General features: G+C 34.3%; 18 protein-coding genes and 5 pseudogenes across 23 annotated transcripts, besides 2 other annotated features; 12 read left to right on the forward strand and 11 right to left on the reverse strand.

The window, feature by feature from the left end:
* Nucleotides 1–11,166: part of a mobile genetic element that runs on past the window's edge.
* Nucleotides 470–972, reverse strand: TVAGG3_0951860 (organellar and viral DNA polymerase type B; the record flags this gene model as incomplete). Its single annotated transcript, XM_051253277.1, has 1 exon — nucleotides 470–972. A coding segment is annotated over one exon (503 nt), but the record flags the coding sequence as incomplete, so codon positions are not given.
* TVAGG3_0951870 (organellar and viral DNA polymerase type B) lies at nucleotides 1,517–2,395 on the reverse strand (the record flags this gene model as incomplete). Its single annotated transcript, XM_051253278.1, has 1 exon — nucleotides 1,517–2,395. The coding sequence occupies one exon, from the start codon at nucleotides 2,393–2,395 to the stop codon at nucleotides 1,517–1,519; it is 879 nt and encodes a 292-aa protein (XP_051078852.1).
* On the forward strand, nucleotides 3,022–3,338 carry TVAGG3_0951880 (annotated as a pseudogene). Its single transcript has one exon. A coding segment is annotated over exon 1 (317 nt).
* On the reverse strand, nucleotides 3,454–4,314 carry TVAGG3_0951890 (uncharacterized protein; the record flags this gene model as incomplete). Its single annotated transcript, XM_051253279.1, has 1 exon — nucleotides 3,454–4,314. The coding sequence occupies one exon, from the start codon at nucleotides 4,312–4,314 to the stop codon at nucleotides 3,454–3,456; it is 861 nt and encodes a 286-aa protein (XP_051078853.1).
* On the reverse strand, nucleotides 4,352–4,936 carry TVAGG3_0951900 (His-Me finger endonucleases family; the record flags this gene model as incomplete). The annotated part of the gene is made up of 1 exon (XM_051253280.1): nucleotides 4,352–4,936. The coding sequence occupies one exon, from the start codon at nucleotides 4,934–4,936 to the stop codon at nucleotides 4,352–4,354; it is 585 nt and encodes a 194-aa protein (XP_051078854.1).
* TVAGG3_0951910 (phage tail repeat-like family) lies at nucleotides 5,114–5,698 on the reverse strand (the record flags this gene model as incomplete). The annotated part of the gene is made up of 1 exon (XM_051253281.1): nucleotides 5,114–5,698. The coding sequence occupies one exon, from the start codon at nucleotides 5,696–5,698 to the stop codon at nucleotides 5,114–5,116; it is 585 nt and encodes a 194-aa protein (XP_051078855.1).
* Nucleotides 5,718–5,873, reverse strand: TVAGG3_0951920 (uncharacterized protein; the record flags this gene model as incomplete). The annotated part of the gene is made up of 1 exon (XM_051253282.1): nucleotides 5,718–5,873. One exon carries the CDS (start codon nucleotides 5,871–5,873, stop codon nucleotides 5,718–5,720), a length of 156 nt encoding a protein of 51 aa, XP_051078856.1.
* Nucleotides 5,893–6,294, reverse strand: TVAGG3_0951930 (uncharacterized protein; the record flags this gene model as incomplete). Its single annotated transcript, XM_051253283.1, has 1 exon — nucleotides 5,893–6,294. One exon carries the CDS (start codon nucleotides 6,292–6,294, stop codon nucleotides 5,893–5,895), a length of 402 nt encoding a protein of 133 aa, XP_051078857.1.
* Nucleotides 7,118–7,270, forward strand: TVAGG3_0951940 (uncharacterized protein; the record flags this gene model as incomplete). Its single annotated transcript, XM_051253284.1, has 1 exon — nucleotides 7,118–7,270. One exon carries the CDS (start codon nucleotides 7,118–7,120, stop codon nucleotides 7,268–7,270), a length of 153 nt encoding a protein of 50 aa, XP_051078858.1.
* On the forward strand, nucleotides 8,582–9,136 carry TVAGG3_0951950 (uncharacterized protein; the record flags this gene model as incomplete). The annotated part of the gene is made up of 1 exon (XM_001279855.2): nucleotides 8,582–9,136. A coding segment is annotated over one exon (555 nt), but the record flags the coding sequence as incomplete, so codon positions are not given.
* On the reverse strand, nucleotides 9,696–10,058 carry TVAGG3_0951960 (uncharacterized protein; the record flags this gene model as incomplete). The annotated part of the gene is made up of 1 exon (XM_051253285.1): nucleotides 9,696–10,058. The coding sequence occupies one exon, from the start codon at nucleotides 10,056–10,058 to the stop codon at nucleotides 9,696–9,698; it is 363 nt and encodes a 120-aa protein (XP_051078859.1).
* A 347-nt stretch (nucleotides 11,167–11,513) lies between the features above and the next one.
* Nucleotides 11,514–25,232: part of a mobile genetic element that runs on past the window's edge.
* Nucleotides 11,654–12,289, reverse strand: TVAGG3_0951980 (annotated as a pseudogene). The gene has a single exon. A coding segment is annotated over exon 1 (636 nt).
* Nucleotides 14,295–15,266, forward strand: TVAGG3_0951990 (keratin-associated protein family; the record flags this gene model as incomplete). Its single annotated transcript, XM_051253286.1, has 1 exon — nucleotides 14,295–15,266. The coding sequence occupies one exon, from the start codon at nucleotides 14,295–14,297 to the stop codon at nucleotides 15,264–15,266; it is 972 nt and encodes a 323-aa protein (XP_051078860.1).
* TVAGG3_0952000 (integrase core domain containing protein family) lies at nucleotides 15,307–16,392 on the forward strand (the record flags this gene model as incomplete). The annotated part of the gene is made up of 1 exon (XM_051253287.1): nucleotides 15,307–16,392. One exon carries the CDS (start codon nucleotides 15,307–15,309, stop codon nucleotides 16,390–16,392), a length of 1,086 nt encoding a protein of 361 aa, XP_051078861.1.
* TVAGG3_0952010 (uncharacterized protein) lies at nucleotides 16,612–17,277 on the forward strand (the record flags this gene model as incomplete). Its single annotated transcript, XM_051253288.1, has 1 exon — nucleotides 16,612–17,277. The coding sequence occupies one exon, from the start codon at nucleotides 16,612–16,614 to the stop codon at nucleotides 17,275–17,277; it is 666 nt and encodes a 221-aa protein (XP_051078862.1).
* TVAGG3_0952020 lies at nucleotides 17,677–18,397 on the forward strand (annotated as a pseudogene). The gene has a single exon. A coding segment is annotated over exon 1 (721 nt).
* Nucleotides 18,561–19,172, forward strand: TVAGG3_0952030 (organellar and viral DNA polymerase type B; the record flags this gene model as incomplete). Its single annotated transcript, XM_051253289.1, has 1 exon — nucleotides 18,561–19,172. The coding sequence occupies one exon, from the start codon at nucleotides 18,561–18,563 to the stop codon at nucleotides 19,170–19,172; it is 612 nt and encodes a 203-aa protein (XP_051078863.1).
* Nucleotides 19,260–20,087, forward strand: TVAGG3_0952040 (KilA, N-terminal/APSES-type HTH, DNA-binding family; the record flags this gene model as incomplete). The annotated part of the gene is made up of 1 exon (XM_051253290.1): nucleotides 19,260–20,087. One exon carries the CDS (start codon nucleotides 19,260–19,262, stop codon nucleotides 20,085–20,087), a length of 828 nt encoding a protein of 275 aa, XP_051078864.1.
* On the reverse strand, nucleotides 20,207–20,612 carry TVAGG3_0952050 (annotated as a pseudogene). Its single transcript has one exon. A coding segment is annotated over exon 1 (406 nt).
* Nucleotides 20,767–21,245, forward strand: TVAGG3_0952060 (organellar and viral DNA polymerase type B; the record flags this gene model as incomplete). The annotated part of the gene is made up of 1 exon (XM_051253291.1): nucleotides 20,767–21,245. A coding segment is annotated over one exon (479 nt), but the record flags the coding sequence as incomplete, so codon positions are not given.
* Nucleotides 21,847–22,193, forward strand: TVAGG3_0952070 (organellar and viral DNA polymerase type B; the record flags this gene model as incomplete). Its single annotated transcript, XM_051253292.1, has 1 exon — nucleotides 21,847–22,193. A coding segment is annotated over one exon (347 nt), but the record flags the coding sequence as incomplete, so codon positions are not given.
* TVAGG3_0952080 (organellar and viral DNA polymerase type B) lies at nucleotides 22,273–23,138 on the forward strand (the record flags this gene model as incomplete). The annotated part of the gene is made up of 1 exon (XM_051253293.1): nucleotides 22,273–23,138. A coding segment is annotated over one exon (866 nt), but the record flags the coding sequence as incomplete, so codon positions are not given.
* TVAGG3_0952090 lies at nucleotides 24,624–25,179 on the reverse strand (annotated as a pseudogene). The gene has a single exon. A coding segment is annotated over exon 1 (556 nt).

A 25,232-nucleotide genomic window follows, 5' to 3' on the forward strand; every position in this document is an offset into this window, starting at 1 on the left:
TTACGATTTTCGTACGGAATCTCGTTCCTCGGTTTTCCGAGGGACGCAAACATATGAGGAAATTCTTCTAAAAGTTCTTTTGTCTGTTGGTTTTCAAACCAATGGTATGCTTGCTTTGTAGAACGAAGAGCATTCAAAATACTTTGCATTTGGTACATGTCATCTTTGACCGAACGAATGAGACGTAACTGTTTGTTATACTGAACCCACTCGTATTCTTCATCTATGGCTTCATGGACTATAACTGTTGTTGTGTTCTCTGTTGTTGACATATCTGTCTTTATATTCCGGATAAAAAAATAAAAAAAAATAAAATTAGCGTTATTTTCTATCTTGTATAAAAGACCAAAAATAAACGCTTTACATGTATTTTTCAGCAACTTCGTCAAATAATTTTATAGCACTATCTATCTCATCTACTTCAAACGTTTCTTTACCTTTCGTGGGAGCACCATACATTTTCTCAAACTTTTCAAGTAGTTCTGTTTCAGCAGCTCTCATATCGTTAACAAACACAACCTTAACTCTATTGACTGTAGAGTCATATCTTTTAGTTATATTAAATGTTCTTCCTATCTTATATCTCTTTGTATTGAAGTCTTTCGGTTTCTGAACGATGTAAAGTAAGCCTTCACTGCAACGTTCCGTATCGAATGAACCATATGTTATGAAATTATATCCAACAACTGGGTCAATCCAGAACAAAACTACTGGTATAAGACTTTTGTCTATAAGATATGCTGTAGTTCCATGAAATCTTACCGATATCATAAGCTTAGGATTTCTTGTCAAAATTTTCTGAGTTGAAGCAATTTTAACCCAGTCGTTTGTTTTCTTTCCAGATGGAGATATAATGTCTGACAAAGAATATTTGTTGTATTTCTTTGAGTATCTTACGTTTAAATCACCAATTCTAACCATTTTGGTGTCATTGTCTATCTTTCTAACTGTTTCAAACTCAGTGTTTGACATTTCCTGTTCTTACATACAAAATAAAAAAAAATATTTTTTTAAAACTAGCGTTAATTTTTATTTTGTATAAAAGATATGATTTCATAGAGTTTTTTTCACGAAGTGCAAAAGTTCACTTCGTCAAAAAAATACAGTTATATAATGAAATTTGGTCATTTTTTCACGATTTTCATGAGTTTTAGGCGACCAGGTTTTTTTCCCTACTCGCAATTTTTTACGATTTTCATGAGTTTTAGGCGAGTAAGATTTTCTATCTTGTATAACAGTTATATAATGAAAAAGTGTCATTTTTTTCAGCAAAAATATATTTTAGGGTAGAAGGGTATATCTACCCCGTTTTCTACCCTCATTTCTACCCTCTTGAATTTTCATGATTTCATCGTACATGTTTTGTCAAGACTTCTTCGTAAATGTTTTGTCAAGACTTCTTCGTAAATGTTTTGTCAAGACTTCTTCGTAATGAGCGTAAATCAGACAAAAATATATTTTAGGGTAGAAGGGTATATCTACCCCGTTTTCTACCCTCTTTTCTACCCCAGTTATTTTATAAGCGTTTTACATGGTATATGTTGTGATGGTTCATGACTTTAAACAGTTTTGTAGCTTCTATTTCTTCACGAAGGATATCAAAAATTTTAACTATGCCGAAGGTTTCTTTATATTTCTTCTTGACATCTGAAAGAAGGAAATCGTTAGCAGTTGGATAGTTTTTGTTCAGAAATGTCAACATGTCCATTTTATCTTCTGCTGGTTTCTCTACTTCTTTCTTTAAGTCAGTATGGTCTTTTCTCATTCTTTCTATCTCTTTGACGGAGTAGTTATATTTCCTTGTTGCTGCTTTACATTTAGAACATTGTGGGTTCATTTTTGCGTTATATTCTGAAACCTTACCTGCTAAAACAACCAAGGCGTAGATGGTCTTCTTTAACTCAAAGGCTGCTGGTTTTATCTGTTGGTTCCATACCTTACCTCTTCTATCTTTATCTCTTATCTGCAAGACACACTCAGCAACTAACGAAACAAAGTTGTCGTAGGTCTTAAACTCTTCAGATTTATATATGTCAATGACTTTGTGGTTGCAATGAAATCCAAGAAACTCATAGTTTACCTTTCGTATGAACTTCTTTATTTCTACTGAGTCAGTCAGTCTGACTTCAATTTCATCGAATTCTGGAATAGTGAGTTTTTGTTGTTGTATTTCAGGTAGTTTAGGCAAATGGTCTATAATATCTTGCATTTCATAAAGATACTGTTCATTTGTTTCATCTTTTGCACTACAGTCTAAATCTCCTTGGAGAAGTTCCTGCTTTATCTTCTGGATTTCTGTTTCGAAAGTATATGAAGAAGGAATGAAGCTTTTCATCTCTACTAACATTGAAGTTGGGTTCATGACTAACGAGTTTGGTGCTGTTGTTGCTAACATGTTCTTACAATAAAAATAAAAAATATTTTTTGGTGGGACTACCTTTATTTTATTTCAGCACAAAATGAACGAGTTTGGTTTAAAAATACGGTGGAGCCAAAAATGGCTCGACCTCAAAAACAAGCATTTTGTGAAGAATATACCAACCCGCTGTTTTCCGCGGGTTGCTTTTTTTATACAAAGTTCAAGAGTTTTGTGTGTTTTCTACGAGGGTAGAAATGAGGGTAGAAAACGGGGTAGATATACCCTTCTACCCTAAAATATATTTTTTGGTGGTACGTCGGACATTGTTCTGAAACAGTACAAGTCTTGTTCTGAAACAGTACAAGTCTTGTTCTGAAACAGTACAAATATTGTTCTGAAACAGTACAAATATTGTTCTGAAACAGAACAAATATTGTTCTGAAACAGAACAAATATTGTTCTGAAACAGAAAATTTTTCTCTCAAATTGAGAGCTTTTACGGGAAATTTGTTCTGAAAAAGTACAAGACTAGTTCTGAAAAAGTACAAGACTAGTTCTGAAAAAGCACAAGACTAGTTCTGAAACAGTACAAGACTAGTTCTGAAACAGAACAATGGACAGCATCGAGCCATTAGATGAGGCAATTTACCTTATAGAGATAAATGAAGTTGTTAAGCAGTATTTGGGCAAGGACAAAGCCAACAAGTCCCTCGGCGTCTGGTTGTCTGGAAGAGGTGCGCTGAAAATCGAGATTTCGACTGGAATTCCAATTCAAATACCAGAAAACACTCCTGTAGACGACATAAAGGAGATGAAGAAAGAAGCTCTTCTCAAGTTCTTTGCAAAGCGCCCATGGATACAACTTCCAAACAGAGAGAGTCCAATTCCACGAATTATACAAATTCTCAGAGCACTGTTCCACTTCTCTGGTCAGCCGTTCTACATAACCTGTGAAGGCGACATCCAACCAGTTCAGTAAACATCTCATTTTAACTAACTTTTTTGCTGTCTTAAGGAAATTCATGAAAATTCAACGGGTAGAAATGAGGGTAGAAAACGGGGTAGATATACCCTTCTACCCTAAAATATATTTTTCAATACTTTTTCAGCACTTTTCCGTAGTTGTATATGAAAGACAATTCGAGATAAAAGTCGTAGTACAATGGAACAATATGTTGCACACCATTTGTTGTGAACCAAACTTGAAAGTCAGAGAAACTGTTACTAGGTGGTTCGTAGAATTTAGAAGCAAAGTCATAAAAGTCCTTACCAATACAAAGAAAACTATTGTTGCTTGAACTGAAACTTGCATGACACATGACATTTTGAGGGTCAAACACGTTTCTATAAACTGTCAAATCTGTTGGTGGGCGTATAAACCAGAACGGACCGTCAGGTGGTAATGGTTCGTTCTGGTTTAGTAACCGAAGAAATTGTGCCCAAGAACGTTTGTCTACTTGCCAAAATAAAAACTGTGTACTTCTTGGAGGGTTAATTTCAATCCTTTGAAATGAAACGGTGGAATTCATCTTGTTGTATTCTAGTTTTAGATAGTATGTTCCATTTAGTAAAGAATCGTATTTTTCTTGAAATTCCCAGTAGTATTTGTTTATTTGAGTTTGAAAGTCATTTAGAGTTTTTTCAAGACTTTCGTCTGAACGAATTGTAAAGATTCTCATTTCATCAAATTTGTCTATTAGACCATCAGAACCTTCATATTGCCCATGAAAATATACTGCGAACATAAAAGCGTTAGTTCTATTTGAAAACAAAACTCTTCTAAATCCTATTGCCTTTGCATCTGAAGGACTTTGAAGCCAACGAATTGGAAAGTCAAACTTGTATGAACGGGATGAAATTTCTTCATCTGATATAGTCCTACCAGCGTTTGTAAAGATATAGTCTAACGGTTTTGTATCTGCTACTTTTGTTCTTTGTTTTTCAACCTGAAACATTTAATATATGTAAAAATATACTGTTTTAAAAAACGTTTTAAAATGGTATGCCATATAGCTTCTTGAATTTGTTGAGAAATATATGAACGCGTTTTCCATCTGTATCTCTAGTGTTTACATAAGCACAGCCTGCCTTAGTAAAATATACTTGTAATTTTCTATAGTTTACGCCCGTATAAAAGTAGAAAGAGTCCTGTTCTTCGCTATAGTAGTAAAACTCAAACGTATGCTTACCATAGTCTGTAATTTCAATTGCTTCATCTTCTAGTTCGTCGACAAATTCGAATACAATATCTCTAAATTTGCCTATGTTCTTACTGTTTTCAGAACAAGTGACCCAGCGTAAGTTTTCAAGTCTATTGTCGTTTCTTATATGGTTTATGTGGTCTACAAAAGGTAGATTGTTAGGGTTTGGTATAAAATGAGTTGCAATGACAACATGTTTAAAATAGTGTTTTCCACCAATCCTCATCCTAGCATATCCGTCATTTTGCTCCCATTCGCTTAAAACTCTTTTTGTCTTTTTGTTTCTGACTTCAAAAGGCTCAGAACAGTGAATTTCATATTTCTCATCTAACAAACAAGTTTCCCAACGGTCTTCTTCAACAAACTCAACGTACATTTCAAATAAAATAAAAAAATATATTTTTTTGAAAAAATGTTTTATTTTTAAATGGTATGCCATTTCATATTTTCTCATCTAACAAACAAGTTTCCCAACAGTCTTTTCCGACAGACTCAGCGTACATTTCAAATAAAAATAAAAAAATGTTTTTTTTTGAAAATATACTGTTTTCTTTTACTTTACATAACCTCCTGCTACCAGAAGTCTTTGACGCCAACCCATACCAGCTAATGAAGGTTGAGTTGGTTTAGTTTGGAAACTAAACTTTGGTTTTGGTTTATCTTCAGTTTTTGGCTCACCTTCTTCTATCGGTTTTTCGTCACTTTTCGGTTCCTCTGACTTTACCTCACCTGCAGGAACAGTTGTGTTGTCAACATCTTCATAAATATCATATGCCATTTGTTTTTGTTTTCCTTTCAACTTTTTGTGTTTGTTGTAAAGTTTAGAATATTTCGACTCTAAGTCAATGAGATGTTCTATAATGAACTGTTGGTCCGTGAAGTAAACTTTTCCATCTGCTGTCTCTTTAGTTCCTTCAGACTTCAATATTTTATTTGTGAGAGTCTGTTTCTTTTTTGAGATACTTGCCGTTCCATTTCTATGAAAAGTGACTTTATAGTTAGGGTTTGTATTTCCAGACCTGGCACTTTCTATTATTGAATTTTTCTCTTCATCTGTAAGTTCTTTGACAGGTTTTGACAATGGTTCTGAACTTTTTGTTTGTGGTGTCAAATCTACCGTTTCAACTTCTTCGGTCATTTCATCTCAGTAAAAAATTTTAGTTTGGTTTGTTTTCAACTGGTTGTTTAGGTTTTTTAAGTCGGTCTAAAACTTCCTGAGGTATAGGGAGGACTTGACAAACACGTGGTTGTGTAACTGCTGGAAGTCGACAAATCCATCTTGAACCCATTTGTCTCAATGCTGTATTGTTCATTTCATCTCAGTAAAAAAATTTACATTCCCCACGTTTGAGGCGGTTGCGGTTGGTTGTTGTTTACCCACTGTTGTGCATGGTTATATCCTCTGTTAAAGAATCTTTCACCTTGGTCCATATAGTGCCCTGCTTGGTTATAGTAGTCATTTGCTTTGTTATAGTAGTTTCCTGCTTGTCTTCCTACATTGTCCATCCATCCTTGAACTTTTCCTCTTGTTTCAGGATTTGGAATAAGATTTGCTGCATCTCGTGCTACATCCCAACCTTTCTGTACAGTTTGTATAATAGGCTGTGCTTTCTCTTTCAGTATACCTAATGTACTCAAAATCTTCCTTCCAACTCCAAATACACCTCTGGCTATTGTTCCCACTGCGGGCAAAAATCTGGATGCAACTCCTGCTAATGCGCCAAATAAACCCATTTCTTATGGGTTAAAAAATGACGAATCCAAACAAGGACCCCTATGTTTCTAAAGCGACAAAGAAAGCACTCATGGTAAAAATCTTTAGTTCAACACCAAATGCTTGGTTTATGGATATCTTGGAAAACATTCCGAGGTATAGAGAAGATGGACCACCATACTGGCTAATATTTGTCGGTCAAAACACAAGATACTGTGAAGCCATACCATTACAGTCCAAAAATATTTTAGATGTGAAAACTGCTTTGACAATATTCGTTGACAAATACCATCCAACAAAACTGACATCTGACTGTGAAAGTTCTTTCAAATCAGACGATATTAAAAACTATCTGCGTTCAAAAAATGTAAACCAATATTTCATTGTCGACCAAAACCATTCTGCTCTTGGTGTCATTGACAGTTGTATAAAAATCTTAAGAGACTTAAACCAACCACAAGGTGGTGAGGTAGATGAAATGTCATATGACGACAAATATAGACACTTCTCCATGGCAAAGATGAGACAAGTTTTAAATATTTACAATAACCGTAAACAAAAAGGTTTGGGAAACCACTCCCCGAAGAAATGAAAAACAACCCTGACTTAGAGAAAGACTATATATTTAATAGTTTAGTCAAAAGAGACAAACAAGAAAGAATGCCAGGCTTCAAACTTAAGAAAGGTGACAAAGTAAAAATAGAAATACCTAAACGCGACCCATATGAAAATACTATTGACTATGACAACAATGGGAACTCGACAGGTACTCACCTTCGTGTTCGTAAAAATAGAAGAAAGTATACAAGAGAATATTATGAAGTTTTAGGCAAACATGGCAAAATGTACAGACTGCAAGCAGAAGATAAAACTACTATTGTCAGACCTCGTTTCAAACTTGTTAAGGTTCAAGGTGGTATACTTTCAAAGACAGTTCCTAACAAATATAAGACAACTCCTGACGAATATGCTAAAGAAGTTGAAAATGACGACTAAGCAATTCTATACCATGCACAAACTGTCATGTAAGGTGGCATGTATTTTTTACCTAGTCCTGTAGATGTTGTTGTAAAAGTATGTTGGTGGTTTCCTCCTGGTTCAGTTTGTCGAAAAGTCTTTTTTGCTGAATGGTTATAATCTGGAGATAAAACGTCATAGCCAGCTTCATACTCTGAGTTGTATAATGGGGGTCTCTTAATGAGTGGCTATGGTCGCCAGAAAGTTTGTTGTACCAGAATGACTATGTGGTGGCAAGTTGTCGACAGATATCGTTTTACTTCCACCTGTTTTCTTTGGAGTGTGTGCACAATACAAAAAACTTTCGAGTATTTGAGTCCAAGTTCCAAAACCAAGTACTACTTCTGGTCTGGTAGAGTTCATTGACGTGTAAATAGAACCAACTGGGTAAATGGTTTGAAGTATTTCTGTCTTTAATGTTTGAAGCTCTGTTTTGTCAGCTTTTTTATCATATAAATCTTGAGCAGTGAATTTAACTTTTTTTTCATCCTCCATGACATAGACATTTCTACATTTAATGTCTTTCATCGTTGTTATGTCGTCATCCGATGTTAAACCTTGTGGAAAGTTAGGAGGTTTACAATATAATACATCCCCACCAGTTTCTTCAACCGTTCCTTCAATACTTTCTATAGCAACAGTTGTAAAACTTGTATGTGTATGGTTCTTGTCAGCTTTGTCATCTAACTTTTCTTGTAAGTTTGCAATATTTGCAATGGTATGTGTATGTCCAACGTCACTTTTCCTGTTTAAGGTTTCTTGTAAGTTTGTAATATTTGCAATGGTATGTGTATGGTTCTTGTCGGCTTTAAGGTCTAAACATCCTGAAACCCACCCTGTATTGGCTTTACCTTCTAAAATCTTTGTTGTCCGTTCATGGTACCATTCAACCATTTCTTTAATTTTTTCATCCTTTTCATTCACATATTCCTTATCTGCCTTCTTCACTAACGCACTAGCCACACGTGCTAACTCATCGTCAACATACTCTTTGTCAGCTTTGTTGTCAACATCTGCTTTCAAAAGAAGTTCAGATATAGGTTTTTCGTTTAAAGTTCCTTTTGTTGGATTTACACAGACAGTATGGTTCTTGTTGTCTTGAAACAGAAACTCATCTGTCATTGGGTTTAATGTCAGTTTTAAGTTTCCTTCTTTCAATGACTCAGATATCTTAGAATAGTTTGAAAAGTTTGTTGTGTTCTTATTTAGAGCTTGTACAATGAGTTGTCGGTTGTGTTGTATTTCTCTCATAGACGCTGTTTCTTTCGACATTTTTATTCTAGATAAAATATGCTTTCAATAGAAAAAGAAAATTCAAGAGTTGCTACAACTAAACCATTAGATGAACTTTTTACGAATGTCGGTCAAAAGTTTGAGACAGAGACCGTAAAGCATGAAGGCTATCGTTTTGACTACCCGTTAAGATGGTTAAGAGACCCATCCGTCACAAAAGCTATTGGCTTTCGTAGAATGAAATTCATTTCAGAAGCCATACATGGTTTCCCATTTACGGTCGCTTTTGAAGTTCGATACTATAACAAAGAAAAACGTACGTATGAGAAATTTGAACAGGGAAAACTTTTACAAGTGAATTTGCTTGTAAACTTAGAAACAACTCTTCAAGCTTTTCAAGAAAAAATAAACGATATCTATCTCGAATATGCAAAACAGTACAACATTGACGAAGGAGAGTACCATCTCGATATTATATATGACAGGAAAAATGCAACTGTTAAAATCAATAGAATAGAAGACCTTGGAGAAGACGTTTATATTTCTACAAAATATAACAACTTGGCATGGTATAGATTTTTGAGGATGTTAAATCAGCCTGCAGAATATCCAGTACACCCGAACTTTTATGAAGTCGAAAACCCTAATGGAACATATGAAAATGTTTTCGACTCAGATGCTATTATAGTTCATGCTTCATTTTCTGGTGCACAAAACTCTTTTTTATGCTTGGCAAATGACTTTTACGAAAAACCTACAAAGCTATATGAACCACCAAGTGGAAGTATTTCAGACTTTCAAGTATGGTTACTACAGATGGAAGAAAGAGAATAATTCCATTATACCACGCGTTTTACTTAGAACTTAGTTTCATATACAACTACTATCGAACGGTAAAAATATGATTTTTTAATACGGTTGAGGTGTTGGATTTGGTTGCCAACTAGACTGTGGTGCAGGTTCAGGCTGTTGTATAACAGGAGCTTGTTCTTCTGGTTCAGGGTCTTTAGGTATAATACCAACAAACTGACCTACTCTTTTTACCAATATTTTTGACACCGTTCCATACTCCTCTTCCGACAGATTTTATTCCATTCCATATACCTCTTCCAACATTTCGAAAGAAGTTTCCTATTCTTCCAAAGAAACCCATTTTACTATATGTAAAAATCTAATGTCCGCCTAGTCTCTTACGTTTCCTGTTGAGTTCCATAGCATTCTTTAACTGGAGCTCATACATTCTGTTTCTCCTCTGGTAGAAAACATATTCTGGGTCAACTCCTGTGTTCGCGTCATCTGCATAAAGTTGTTTATATCCCACTTCAGGGTTTGTATAAAACTCTTTCCATCTCATATTTGCATACCATGGTGGCAAACCTAACGCAGCGTCATTTGACATGGCAGTTTGCATTTGTACATCTGTTGGCACTTGACCATAGTTTGCCATTGCAGTTTGTATTCTAACTTCATTTGGAATATTCTCTGGGTTTGGTTGTCCAGGTTGCTGTGCATTCGCTAAGTTCTGTGCGTCCATTTAATATTAGATAAAAATATCTCTTACGAGTACATATACTGAACATTTGCAGGCATTGGTTCATCTTTATATTCTCTGTACTTTTCTGCCACGTCAAATAAATAAATGACACAATGGAAAAAACCTAAAACAAGTAGTCCTATTTCAAACCACATTTACTTACCAATAAAATTTCTTTGTTATGACACTTTCTCCAGTTTATAGACCTCTCTCATATTCTATCTTGTCATATCTAAACTCATAGTCATGTATGTCCTCTAACCATCTCATAACACTTTCCAAACCACTTTTATCGGATGTAAAGTAAAAGCATGGATGGTTATGTAAAACGTCTAAAGTTTCTAAAGAGTCTCTCAAAGTCCAGTCTACTTGGTATTGAAAATCCCATGTGTTATAGAACGGCGGGTCCACTATAAAGAAAACATTTTCCTTGTCTTTATATTTTTCATACAACTCTGTCCAATGACATCTCACAAACTCTATACCCTCAATATATTTTCTATGTTCTCTTTGAAAACATTTGTATAGTTAAGATATAAAACTTTTGACATAAGTGTTTCAATGTCATGAACTCTTATAGCACCACTATATAATAGTCTAGCAGATATACTATCCCAGTCAATATACTCTGCCTTTTTCAAAACCTCTCTGACAGTATTTTTCTTATCTAATGGTATACGTTCCATCTTACCTATAGGTATCTTTTCTTTTAACTCTTTCAATATATTGTTTGTGTCTGGAATATGTTTGAGACGGTCCATATAGTTGTCGAAGTCATTGCATATAATCTTTGAGTCAGGAAATATTGTATGGCACAAATGAGATATATAGAAACTTCCACCGAACAAGTCTACAAATGTTAGACCATTCGGTAGTTTCTTAAGTTCTCTCAATAGAATATCTTTACATCTACTCTTATTTCCAAAGAAGGGTAACGGTGGTTTTGTAAAATTCATTTATATATATATAAAAAATGTTTTTTCCTGAAAAGTGACAGAAAAGCTCCTGGAAGCCCTCCGAATAAAAACTTCATTTATACTAAACATCTTCGGGGCTAGAGGGCACGAAGTGCCTGGAAGCCCCACTACCTTTTTTTTTTTTTTTTTTTACTCAAATATATCAAAAGTTTTATTTTTATATATAAAGATAACTACTTTTAAAAAAAATACCCTATATATTTTTGCCATGTAAACTACTTTTGTCATGTAAACCTGTCATTTTTTGTCAGAAGTGAAGTGAACCGAATTTTCATGCACAACAGCAATTTGTAATATCTATCCAAAACTTCTTCAACAGTATCGAACTCATCTTCATAATGCAAACCTAATCTTATTGACTTGGTGCAGTTTTCACTAACACAATATTTTTCTGTTCTCTTGACTGACATAACTAACTCATTTGTTTCATCAAACAGCAACAACCAAAGTTCATGACCTAATACATAACATTCATACTTTATATTTTTAGCTCTGAGTTCTCTTGTAAGCTGTTGCATTTAATATTTTCTAAAAAGTCAACTTCAACAGTCATTCGCACTGGTGCCTTCAGTTCTACAGGCTCTCCTTGAAAGTCAACAAGTCTGAATTGCATGTCTTTCAAATTATGAGGACTAATGCGAACCCATTTACCTAAATGAGTTGCTATGACAGGAACGTTTGGAATGAACATTGAATTACTTCATAACAGAAAGACTTATATTCTACTGAACCTTTACTATTAACTCCTGAAATGCCTGTGACATTAGCTATTTTAGACTCAATGTATAAACAATTACCATAACATACGTATGGAACAGATTTCATCTCAATCGTTTTGTCAACACTTTTCAAAGGAAATGTCATATGGTATGCACCCAAAAGAAGTTGTACTCTATGACTCATTCTTGGTATCTTAAACTCCTTCACATAACTGAACTTCAAAACTCCTGCAATAAGTTTAACATTCATTAAGTTTTCTTCGTTATCCTTGTTTATTGTAGTATTTATGAGAGCATTTAACACTCCAGCTAATGTTTCCATCTTATATTCTACATTATTGTGAAATCTTATTTCGTGCTTCTTTCCATCTATTTCAATCTCCATGAAATCTGTTTCATCTGTTATAACGAATGAAGCGATAGTATTGAAGTCAACCATTCTGAATGCAAGCGCCTCATTCTGTAGACCTAAGTTTGTTTGTAGCTTTACTGTCCCGTATTCGTTTGGGTCTGTACTTTGCAAATAGAACAACATTTTATTCTCATTAAAATATGAGTATAGCTGCATATGCGTATGAAGCTGACAGAGCTAAACGTTTATATTTTGGTCAATACTCTCTCACACTTACTGACAAATATATTGTTATCACTGATGGAAATACTGAGAAATACATAACATGGAAGGACTATGAAAAGTTTGACCCTATTTTAACTCCATGTACTATGCCATTCATTGTAAATGGTGAAGTTGTCATGAAGAACGACACAACAGTATATAAGTCTGTTCATGAAGCGTTAGAATATATGTTGAATCATAACCCAAAAAGATTTGACCCAAGCACTACACCATGTGCAATGCCTTTTATTAAGGACGGTGAAATCGTAAGAGTTCCGGATTCAACGGTTTACACAGCTGTTCAAAACAGTTTACAAAACATTTTAGCGAATATCTTTAATTCAGAAACTACAGAAATGAAATTACCATATATAACAGATGCTAAAGAAATTAAATCAAAAACGACAACATTATTTACGTCACTTAATGATTTAATGACTTATATAATTAATACTCCTTCTCCGACTACGGCATTTGATCCAAACTCGACGGTTTGCAGTGTACCTTTCATAAATGACAGTTCATTAATTACTTTAAGGGATTCAACAGTTAATGAATCATTAAAGGCTTCATTAATGAAAATCATTGATTTTAACTCATTCACGAATACATATAATTCATTCATTAATGTTTCATATGCTTCTAAAGAAGGTGAACCAAAAACTATTGATAAAGCGGTGTATGAAATAAAAACATCAACGACAAAATTGAATTCGTTAACTTTTGACGGTGATAGTTTCGTTAATGACATAACATCGGGGAAAACAATTTTAACGAAAGAATACTTAAAATCTCATGTTAGTGAGTTCGTTGAAATTGAAAAAGAAGGTGGAATTAAGTTCGATCCACTGAATTTCATTTTCAGCTTAGCGAATGCGGGTGTTAGTTTCGCTGAATGGACAACTATACAGAGTGAAATAAATGCAATATGGACGTTTTTGGGGTCAAAAGCGGGAATGGGTGAGCTTGTAAATGCTGCAAGAACATTAGGTGAAACGGGAAATTTTGTCGATGGTTTTAAAAGACTTGTTTCAAACGTTTTGACAAACACAAAGAAATCATTTAGATATACCGTACATAACGGACGGATTTTCGAACAGATAGCAACAAACCCTCCGGTTATGGCTGCGTTGATGATGGTTAGAGATATAAAACCACGTAACGACGGGAACGAAGAACATGAACAACAGGATACTGGTCGGGTTATTCGAGACATTAAAAACGTGTATCCTGAAGTTATTGATTTATTTAGAGGAGTTAATGATTCAATTTCAAAACATTCTATAACCCTCGATGAAGAGAATAAATTAACAGATTATATATTCGTCATTATTGCAGAACTAATGAAGAGAATAAATGAAAAAGGAATTGGTGATATCATTAATGTCAGCGATGTAATGATGAAAAGAAATTTTGACTCATTATTTACAGAACCGAAAACAGAATATAGTCTTTATGACGTAATTACCGAATTAATGAAAAAGATTAATGATAATAAGAGTTCTGGCGGAGGAGTTGAATTAGAAGTGAATGATGTTAATGAGAAATAGCCGAAAAAGCAGACAAAAATGAGCTTTTAGCTCTGAGTGATAAAGTCAAGAACCACGTTCATTATATAACTTCAGACGAACAGATTATAACGGACTACCATGGATATTTAACACGAAGTGATGAAGCGAAGACAAAAAATGTTAATGAAAGAAGATATAAATACATTCGTGCTAAAGGTTATGACATAAGCTGTACTGTACAGTATGATGTAGCTAAAGCACCAGAAGCATTTGGTTATACCGGTGAAATTTATGCCTCTACTTTCAATGTTAACGGTGTATTAGTTGAACCAAAATTTACGTTGAGAGTTAAGTCAAAAATAACGTTTGAAGATGCTATTAAAAGTAAAGCTGACAAAGTTGAACTCGAAGCAATGAACAAAGTTTTGAAATCTCATAAACACAACATCTCCGATATAAATGAACTTCAAGCTACATTAGACAGTAAAGCCGACAAGAACCATACAAACGAATCCTTCACTACTGTTAGAGCAGACGATGTAATATTGAACTATACTCTCGGTTCAAGCGCACCTTCAGAGAATCCGAGTACAAGCGTAAAAGATACACTAAACAATTTAGATAACAGATGTATGAACATTGAAGGTCATGTCAGAAACTTTGAAGCATACACACTACCAACAATGTTAGACAAGAAAGCCGACAAGAACCATACACATAAATCCTTCACTACTGTTAGAGCAGACGACATAATATTGAACTATGATTTGGGTTCAAGTGCACCTTTAGAGAATCCGAGTACAAGCGTAAAAGATACTCTTAACAATTTAGATAACAGTTGCAGGAATATCGAAGATCATGCCAGAAACTTTGAAGCATATGAACTACCAGCAATGTTAGATAAGAAAGCAGACAAAACAGAGCTTCAAACATTAAAGACTGAAATACTTCAAACATTATATCCCGTTGGTTCTATTTATACGTCAATGAACTCAACAAATCCAGCAAGTGTTTTAGGTTTTGGTACGTGGAAGCAGATTGTAGATAAATTCTTATACTGTGCTAACTCTTCAAAGCAAACAGGAGGTTCGAAGAAAATTAAAGAAGCAAACCTTCCACCGCACACTCATACAGGAACTACAAACACAACAGGTAGTCATTCACATTCAATAACAAAAAGAGGTTATACAAATCTTGCAGCAGGTTCGGATAGACAGGGAATGCATAGATATGATATTTCAAGTGACCCAGTAGATTCAAGCGCAGGTATTTTCTGTGGAACCACAGGAAATCATTCACACACTTTCACAACAAATCCAACAGGCTCGGGTGCAGATTATATGCCACCAGTTGTGACTATATTCGCATGGTACCGCGTTCAATGAACGCGCTTGAGCCTAGAATAAAATCTTTAACTTTACATAAATGAGCTTGAAAGAAGTATTCGAACAACATCCATGGAGGTCATTTAAGAAGTTCAATGAAGCTGCAAAGAGTTGGGGATTTACTAACAGAGCTGAAGTGAAAAGGTTCTTTGACAAAAATGTTGGACATCAAACAAAAATAAACCCTTACGACTACTTTTTACCAATTTACTCCAACGCTCCTGACGCATACCAATTTGACACTCTCATTCAAAGCAGAAAAGGAGGACATAAACCATTCCTCATCTTCATTAATGTTAACACTCGTAAAGCTTTTGCGTATATAATGAAAAATAAAGGAACTCGTGAAGTGTTAAGAGTTTTACAAAAGTTTGTAGCAGAACATAGCCCAAGTACTTTAACATCAGACCAAAACAGTGCATACCTCAGCAATGAAATCACAGATTTTCTCATTAAGCATAACATAACTCACTACACTACTGAAGACCATAACCATAACATACTCGGCATCATAAACCGCTTCATAAGAACGCTCAGAGATTTAAACCAAGAGCGAGACTTTACCGAAGAAACAATGAAACATTTTCTCGAAGTATATAATTCCTCAACACATTCTACAACAGGACATACACCAAATTCAATGACACAACAACAAGAAGAAAAGTATATACAAAAGAAACGAAGCCAAACACAAAATATCAGAAATTCAACACAATTTACCCTCATTCCTGGTACAAAAGTTCGTGTAGTTCTTGACGACAAACCGTTGACAAAGAAACGTTTAAGGTTAAGTAGAAACTATTATATCGTAGACTCTACGCAAGGTAATGGATATCTTATAAAAGCTGCTGACGACTCTATTGCGTTTTACCCTCGTCACAAATTAGTCGAAAGTAGTAATGGCAAACTTGCTGAAACCATTGACGAAGCAAAGCGAGGAGTGGTTATTGAAATACTTGGCTACAACATAAACGATGACACTTATAAAGTAAGATATGAAGGAGGCGTTGAAGATGTTATACCATCTAAGAACTTGAGAGAGTCAAAGTCAACACATCTGGGACCATTAGAGCAGGAGTACTGGAAAGACAAAAATAAGCCAGAAAGAATAAGAAAATTCTTCTAAACTTTTTCATTAGATGTAAATCAGACATGAACGAGAACAGTCATGATATCATTAATGGTACCATTTATTTTGTCATAAACGACCAAAAATAATGTTTAGGGTAGAAGGTTAGATCTACCCTCATTTCTACCCTCACGAATTTTCATGAATTCCTTAAGATAGAAAAAATAACGCTAATTTTTTCTAACAAATTTTTTTATTTTGTATGTAAGAACAGAAATGTCAGTCGAAGCAAAAACATTCACGAACAAATCTAATGGCGAAACATTCACAAAAGGCACTTATAACGGTATTGAAGTCTTACGTAGAGACAAGGATGGTTACATTAATGCAACAAAGATGGCAAGAGAAGCGGGAAGGTTAAACCATTTAAACAGATTTCTCAATAGTGCTAAAATGCAGGAAATTCTTGAGTTTTGGATGAACGAATACGGTCAAGCCAAAAGTGGCTCGACCTCAAAACAAGCATTTTATGAGCTTACTAAGGGTGTTATAAATGAATTCAAAGGTATTTACATACATCCTGACCTCGTTCATTTTGTTGCTGAATGGTGCTCTGTAAAGTATGCATTTTATGTCAAAGATATTATGGACTCCATAGACGAGAAAGTTCATGAGAAATTAGATGAAGAAGAACTTGAAGATACAATAGAGAATGCAAAACATTTGTTTGAAGAAGAAGTTAGGAAAATGCATGAAAAACAATTAGAACATGAACGTGAGATGTGTTATGGTTATAGAGATTCTCCATACGAACTAGACCAATGGGAACAAGAAGATTTAAAGAGAGAATTTAGAGAATATGAACTCGCTAAGATAGCATTAGAAGCTGCAGAAAAGAAGTTAAAAGTTTGGGGTCGTTTTGTACAAAAATATTGTGAGTAAATGAACCATTTTTTTGTCATAAACGACCAAAAATAATGTTTAGGGTAGAAGGTTAGATCTAACCTCATTTCTACCCTAGCCGCTTTGCGGCTCTGACCTTTGGGTCTCATGAATTTTCATGAATTTCCTTAAGATAGAAAAAATAACGCTAATTTTTTTCTAAGAAAAATTTTTATTTTGTATAAAAGATATGATTTCAACAATCGGCACAACAACAATTCAAACAACTTCACCAAACTCGTTAGTCATGAATCCAACATCTATGTTAGTAGAGATGAAAAGCTTCATTCCTTCTTCATATAGTTTTGTAACAGAAATACAAAGAATAAAGCAAGAACTTTTAACAAGTAATTTAGACTGTACCGCACAGGATGAAGAAAATGAAAGTATCTTTATGAAATGCAGGACATTATTGACCATTTACCCAAATTGCCTGAAATTCAACAAAAACTAACTATTCCTGAATTCGATGAAATGAAGTGAAACCAACTGACTCAGTAGAAATAAAGAAGTTCATACGTAAAGTAAACTATGAGTTTCTAGGATATCATTGCAACCATAAAGTTATGGACAAAGATTGCGACATGGTATATAAGAACATCTCTGACATATATAAATCTGGGGAGTTTAAGACATACGACAACTTTGTTTCATTAGTTGCAAAATGTGTATGGCAGATAAGAGATAAAGATAGAAGAGGTAAGGTATGGAATGAACAGATAAAACCAGCTGCTTCAGATTTAAAGAAAACCATTGACGCCTTAGTTGTTCTAGCAGGTAAGGTTTCAGAATATAACGCAAAAATGAACCCGCAATGTTCTAAATGTAAGGCAGCAATAAGGAAATATAACTACTCAGTAAAAGAGATAGAAAGAATGCGAAACGACTATGCAGACTTAAAGAAAGAAGCAGAAGCCGGTAGAAGATAAAATGACATGTTAGAATTTCTGAACAAAAACTATCCAACTGCTGACGATTTCCTTCTATCTGATGTCAAGAAGAAGTATAAAGAAACTTTCGGCATTGTTAAAACATTCGATGTACTAAAGAAGAAATAGAAGCTACAAAACTGTTTAGAGTCTCACGAATTCATAACGTTTACCATGTAAAACGGTTATAAATAATGAGGGTAGAAATGAGGGTAGAAATGAGGTTAGATCTAACCTTCTACCCTAAACATTATTTTTGCTGAAAAATGACCAAATTTCATGAATTTCATTAGTTAGAAAAATAACGCTAATTTTTTTCTAAGAAAAATTTTTATCTTGTATGTAAAGACAGTAATGTCAAACATTGAGTTTGAAACAGTTAGAAAGATAGACAATGACACCAAAGTGGTTAGAATTGGTGATTTAAACGTAAGATACTGTAAGAAATACAACAAATATTCTTTGTCAGACATTATATCTCCATCTGAAAAGAAAACAAACCACTGGGTTAGAAATGCTTCAACTCAGAAAATTTTGACAAGAGATCCTGAGCTTATGATATCGGTAAGATTCTATGGAACTACAGCATATCTCATTGACAAAAGTCTTATACCAATAGTTTTGTTATGGTTAGACCCAGTTGTTGGATATAACTTCATAACTTATGGTTCATTCGATACGGAACGTTGCAGTGAAGGCTTACTTTACATCGTTCAGAAACCGAAGGACTTCAACACAAAAAGATATAAGATAGGAAGGACATATAATATAACTCAAAGATATGACAGTACAGTCAATAGAGTCAAGGTTGTGTTTGTTAATGATATGAGAGCTGCTGAAACAGAACTGCTTGAAGTTTTTGAGAAAATGTATGGTGCTCCCACGAAAGGTAAAGAAACGTTTGAAGTAGATGAGATAGATAAAGCTATAAAATTATTTGACGAAGTTGCTGAAAAATACATGTAAAGCGTTTATTTTTGGTCTTTTGTGAAAGTCAGAAAATAACGCTAATTTTTTCTAACAAATTTTTTTATTTTGTATGTAAAGACAGTAATGACAACATTAGAGAACACAACAACAGTTATAGTCCATGAAGCCATAAATGAAGAATACGAATACATACAGTATAACAAACAATTACGTCTCATTCGTTCGGTCAAAGACGATATGTACCAAATGCAAAGTATAATGAACGCTCTTCGTTCTACAAAGCAAGCATATCATTGGTTTGAAAACCAACAGACAAAAGAACTTTTAGAAGAATTTCCTCATATGATTGCTTCCCTCGGAAAACCGAGAGAAGAGATTCCGTACGAAAATCGCAAGAATTTGGCTCCTGGTTTGAAAGGTTATTATGTTCATAGACTTTTAGTAAATGCTGTAGCAATGTGGGCTTCACCTCGTTATGCTTGTTATATTTTCATGATGTTAGATGAACTATATAAAGCAGAACGTGGAGAGATGGAAAAGAAACTTCAAGCAAAAGATGAAGTCATTGAATCCAAAGACAAAAGCATACAGAAAAGAATACCGCGTTCAGTACCAAAAGGAAAGGAAAAGAACTATAAGTATATGATTTATACTGAAGAGTTGGAGAAAGAAGAAGATAAAGATATGGTTATGTTGCATTTAGTCAGAAGAAACAACAAGAGCTTTTATGACTTAGCTAAAATATATAAATCTGACAGAAACTGGTTCTATCGTGAAAACTTACCGATTTCAATGACACCGAATGAGCAAAGAAAGGAAATTGTCAAAAATACTCTTCCTCAAACACACTATGACATCAAAGGTTGCACAATACTTACATTCAAAGAAGACTTAACATTACTGAAGGAAAAAATAACAGAATATTTCGATATCTTCAAAGAGGAAGAATGAAGTCACGACAACATTAACGAAGAAGTCACGACAACATTAACGAAGAGAGAATGAGGTGAAAAAAGAGGTGAAAAAACGGGTGAGATCTCACCTCTTCACCAAAAATATATTTTTGCTTAAATAGCTTCAGGGTCTATTTCTTCAACCATTTCACTTCCTTCGTCAATGTCAATAGAAGCTTCTTCAACCTTTGGTAAGAATTTCTGTATAACATCTTTGTTCGTTATTGTCTTCAGAGATGAAGGATAATATTTCACAGATGTTTCACCCTTCTTATATTCTTTCTGTTCGGAAAGATTTAAAGCAATACTGAAGAAGTCAATGTTAGAGTTCTTTATAACAGTATAATGAGTATCTTTGACATTCACGAAGAAACTCTTTTGTTTCAAAACTACTGCTAACTCTTGTGAAGTATAACGTTTGCGGTCAATGACGATAGCTAATGGTCTGACATACTGACCAAACTTAGATTCTTTCACAAACTTCTTGTTAAAGATAACATTAACATTTGAAGCATTATTGAACTCATTCTTGATGGCATTAGCGAGAGCATTGTATGAAAAGAACTTGCAATCTTGCATGTGTTTCATTAAAACAAAAAGTTTGAAATATTTTAAAACTAACCTTAAAAAATCTAAGCTAATTTTTTTCTAAGAAAATTTTTTATTTCCTACTAAAGATGTATCGGAAGTTGTCTAAGTTAGAACACTCGGAAATAAAACAACTTCTAACAGAAGCTAACATAGAAGTAGCAAAACATTACGCAACAAACAAAAAAGCACTCGCTGACATCCTCAATGACTACAATGGTGCAATAAGTTATGATAGAATTCATGAGTTCATAAAGCCGCAACGCGGCGAGGACGAAGTCCATGCAAGAGCATTTCCTTTAAATGACGTTGCCATTGACTTATATCATAGACGTTCAGTACCTCATGAAGTAAGAAGAGAAATGTTTGACATAACAAATGCAAACGTTGGTGAAACAAGAAGAAGAGACGACACACTGAAACAACAGAGAAGAGAGATGTTTAAGAGCGCTATAGAACAAGTTCGCAAAGCTAACGATGTCATTCGTTCCATTGACGACAAACCAAAAGAAGGTGAGAGATGGTTAAAGAAAGATGAAGAGAATAGGAAGAGAAATGTGAAGTCAGGCAATAGACTCATTGACTTTAACATCGAAGCTTTAGATGAACCAAACAGAGACTACTTACACAAACATTTCGGTAAGGTTTTCATGAGACTCTTAGAGAAGATTAAAATAAACTCACAACAGATGGATGGTATGTTATAAACTTGGTGGAAAGTATGAATGTTCTACGTTAAACCTCAATAATATTGGAACATTACTACATCAGCTCTTGAAGGAGAACTTTATATCAGAAATAGAAGCAAACGCTGCAGGTATTGTTGAAATGCACTATGACTTCTTCTTGACAAACATAAAGAATCTTACTGAAATAAAGATGTATGATTTAACTGAATATGAAGGCTTAACGATGTCAGATGTTAAGAAAGGAAAGCCACAGAAGCGACCATATAGAGATGAAAGCACACTGACAGAAAGACAAAAGATTTGAACAGACTTAACAAACAGGAGATAAACAAGATATAGATGACTTTGGAAGAAATCCTTGGTGAAAAGAAGTTTTATAAGAAGAGAAGCGGTCAGTTCTGGAAGTATCTTTGCACATTACCTATAAATCTTGAACGCTACCAAATCTTCAATGAACTGAACAAAAGAACTTCAGCACTTATGACAGAAGACAATTGTTTCGTTTATGCTTGCATTCAGGCTGGAGTAAATGAAGAAACTATTGACCACATGAGAGAAGTCATTCGTGTTAGAGACTTTCCTCAAAGTAAAGTACAAGAAATTTCTGACGCAACAGGTATAGCATTTAATGTTACCATTGGTTATTTCGACAACTCCAAAGATAACAGAATAATTCACTACATACCAAAAGAATGTGAAACTGCTCGAACTATTGACTTACTTCTTGTTGAAGACCACTACATGCTAAATGAAAGATTACCAATGACAACATATTTCATTCGCAACTATATAGAAATTCTCAAAGCTTGTGGTGGAATGAACATTGAGAAACAGATGAAGATTTATACAAAGAGAGAGAACAAATATGTTGTTCGTAATGATAGAACTACACCTCTATGGGATGTTATGAAAACATTGTGGGAGTGTAAATATTTCGAACCTATTTCTTATGGAGAACTTTTCACATATACGACTGACTTATATAAACAGAACCTTGCACCATTTAAAGATTTGACATATGCTCCAAAGTACTGTGTACAACTGAAGAAGAAAGCCGAGTCAAAAGAAGTAAATAAAAATAAGTGCAAGTTCATTCCTGAGCACGTTTTCTTTGCTGACTTTGAGTGCAGTACCGATGGCTTTCATAAAGCTTTTAACATATGTTACGACAGTGAAGATGGTTCAGTGAGTGAAAGCATTTGGGGTCAGAACTGTGCAACAGAATTTTTGGAACGACTTCCTGACAAGAGTTTAATATATTTCCATAACCTCAGTTATGATATAAACTTCATCTTAAGACACATGACAGAAGTGAAAGGAACTCCCATCATTAAAGGTTCACGAACAATGCAAATAACTGGCTTATATAAAGGAAGGGCAATTATTATAAAAGACTCTTACAGTGTTATAAATAAGAAGCTTAAACTATTTCCTGCTATGTTTAACTTACAAACAGGACCGAAAGAAGTATTTCCATACAACTACTACAGCAGTGTTTTGTTAGCAAATGACAACAGAACTGGTGTCATTTCTGAAGCATGTAAGTTTATCCGGGATGCAGATACATTCATGAAAAACATAGATTCCATCAAAGGTTGCAGAATAGATGAGAACCACTTCGACTTAGAAAAGTATAGCACATTTTATTGCAAACAAGATGTAAGAATTTTAAGAGAAGGTTTTGTTAAGTTCCGCAATGACATATTGAAAGAATTTGATTTAAACGTTTATGACTACGTTAGTATTTGTTCAATTGCTAACAAATTATTTGAGAACAGAGTGTACTTCCCGAATGGAAATTTATATGACCTCTCAAATAAACCAAGAGAATTTATTTCACGCTGTATTCAAGGTGGAAGATGTATGCTGTCAGATAACATGAAACAAAAGAGCGAAAAGAAACTCATTGCTGACTTCGACGCTGTTTCATTATATCCATCAGCTATAGCAAGACTTTATACTTTAGAAGGTATTCCAAAGGTTATGAAGAAAGAAATGTTAAGCACAGAGTATCTCATGAGACATTTATTCGATGACGACCAAAAGGAACCCATTGTGAAAAGTTTATATGTCTGGCTTCTTTGTTCTCATTAAGATAACAGAGATTGGAATACATAGACACTTTCCTTTAATAGTTTGTGACCCTGAACTAAATCCAGAACTTAACGTTCCCAGAAGTTCAAACACTTGCTGTTTAATGTATGTTGACCATATAACATTACAAGACCTCATAAAATATCAAGGTGTCAAATGTGAAGTGTTGCAAGGATACTATTACGATGGAAACAGAGATATTAGAATAAGAGATGAAGTAAAGAAGTTGTTTGAGTTAAGGTTAAAGTATAAGAAAGAAGGAAATCCTTTGCAAGAAAATATAAAGCTCATTCTGAACAGTATTTATGGCAAAACTATTCTATCTCCTATTGAGTCAAAAATAAACCATAGTAAATGACAAAGATGCTATAAGATATGCCATCAGAAACTACAACCATATAGTGAAGTTCGAAGGTTTGGATGGTTCAGATAAAACTATTTTCAAGCTAACGAAAAGCATTTGCAGACACTTTAACTTCTGTCCACTTGGTGTTAACATTCTGTCTATGTCGAAGAGAATAATGTGTGAAGTATTCTGTACTGCAGAAGATATGGGACTTCAAATATTTTACCAGGACTGTGATAGCATGCATATTTTCAATGAAGACATACCAAAGCTCGCAGCAGAGTTTAAGAAGAGATACGGTAGAGAACTTATTGGTAAAACATTAGGTCAATTTCATTCTGACTTCGCAGAAATAACACCTGGAAAACAAAGTTTAGCATACAAGTCAATATTTTGTGGAAAGAAGACCTACATAGACTTACTCACTAACGATTTAAATGAAGTTGCATTTCATGCACGTTGTAAAGGTGTCAAACAAGACGTCCTTGCTTTAACAGCAAATGAAATGTTTCCTGAAGCTATACAATGCTATTACAATGAAGATAAGAACATTCACATACCTGTTGGAACATATGACAAAGACTCTGAGTTCAGTTTAATGAAACTTTACAAAGCACTTTATGACGGTCAAGAGATTGGATTTGACTTATGTAAGTCATGTCAACCTTGCTTTGAAGCGAAGTTTAACTTCTCAATAACGACTAAAACAAGCTTTATTCGTAAGTTGAAGTTCTGAGGTCATTTATTTTTGTCAGCAATGAGGTCATTCGTGATAAAAATAAGCCGCTAGCGGCAAGGGCGAAGCCCATGTGGTCATTTACAATACTGCGATGGTAGAGTTTAAGAGTTGTGCTTCAATGTAGAGACAGTCCTTATGGTCTGGAGGTAAGAACACTGGGCAGTTATGGTCATGAGTGGAGAACATGTCTATCCAAAACTCACGATTGAAGCCAGTTAATTTATAGTATTTAGGGTTAGGAAGTGGTGAATTTCTTGTATGACCAATGAACTCATTTTCAACTCCCTTACTTAAGTTTGAATATAATATAGCTTGCTTTCTATCCCAAATGCCTGGTTAATTTGAAAATTCATTTTTCCTCGGAAGCATTGCATCATAATTGAAAACATTCTTGAAATCATCACTTGGTTCAGAGATTTGAAATCTTATACGTAATGGATTTTCTTTCTTTTAGCGACTTCATTGAATGGTGAAATATAACAAACTGACAGTCATGAGTTCCATCTTCATTTTCATTAAATTCATAATGAAAGTCTATAAGTTGTGGCTGACTACCTTCTTCTTTCAGTTGTGCAAGAAACTCACGTAAAGGCTGTAAAGTTTGTACTTCAATGTTGAACTTTTTCTCGAACATTTCATTAAATGAAATCATACATTGTTGCAATGTTGTATCGTCTTTAAAGTATT

This window comes from Trichomonas vaginalis, chromosome I (genome assembly GCF_026262505.1).
Source record: "Trichomonas vaginalis G3 chromosome I, whole genome shotgun sequence".
Lineage (NCBI taxonomy): Eukaryota > Parabasalia > Trichomonadida > Trichomonadidae > Trichomonas > Trichomonas vaginalis.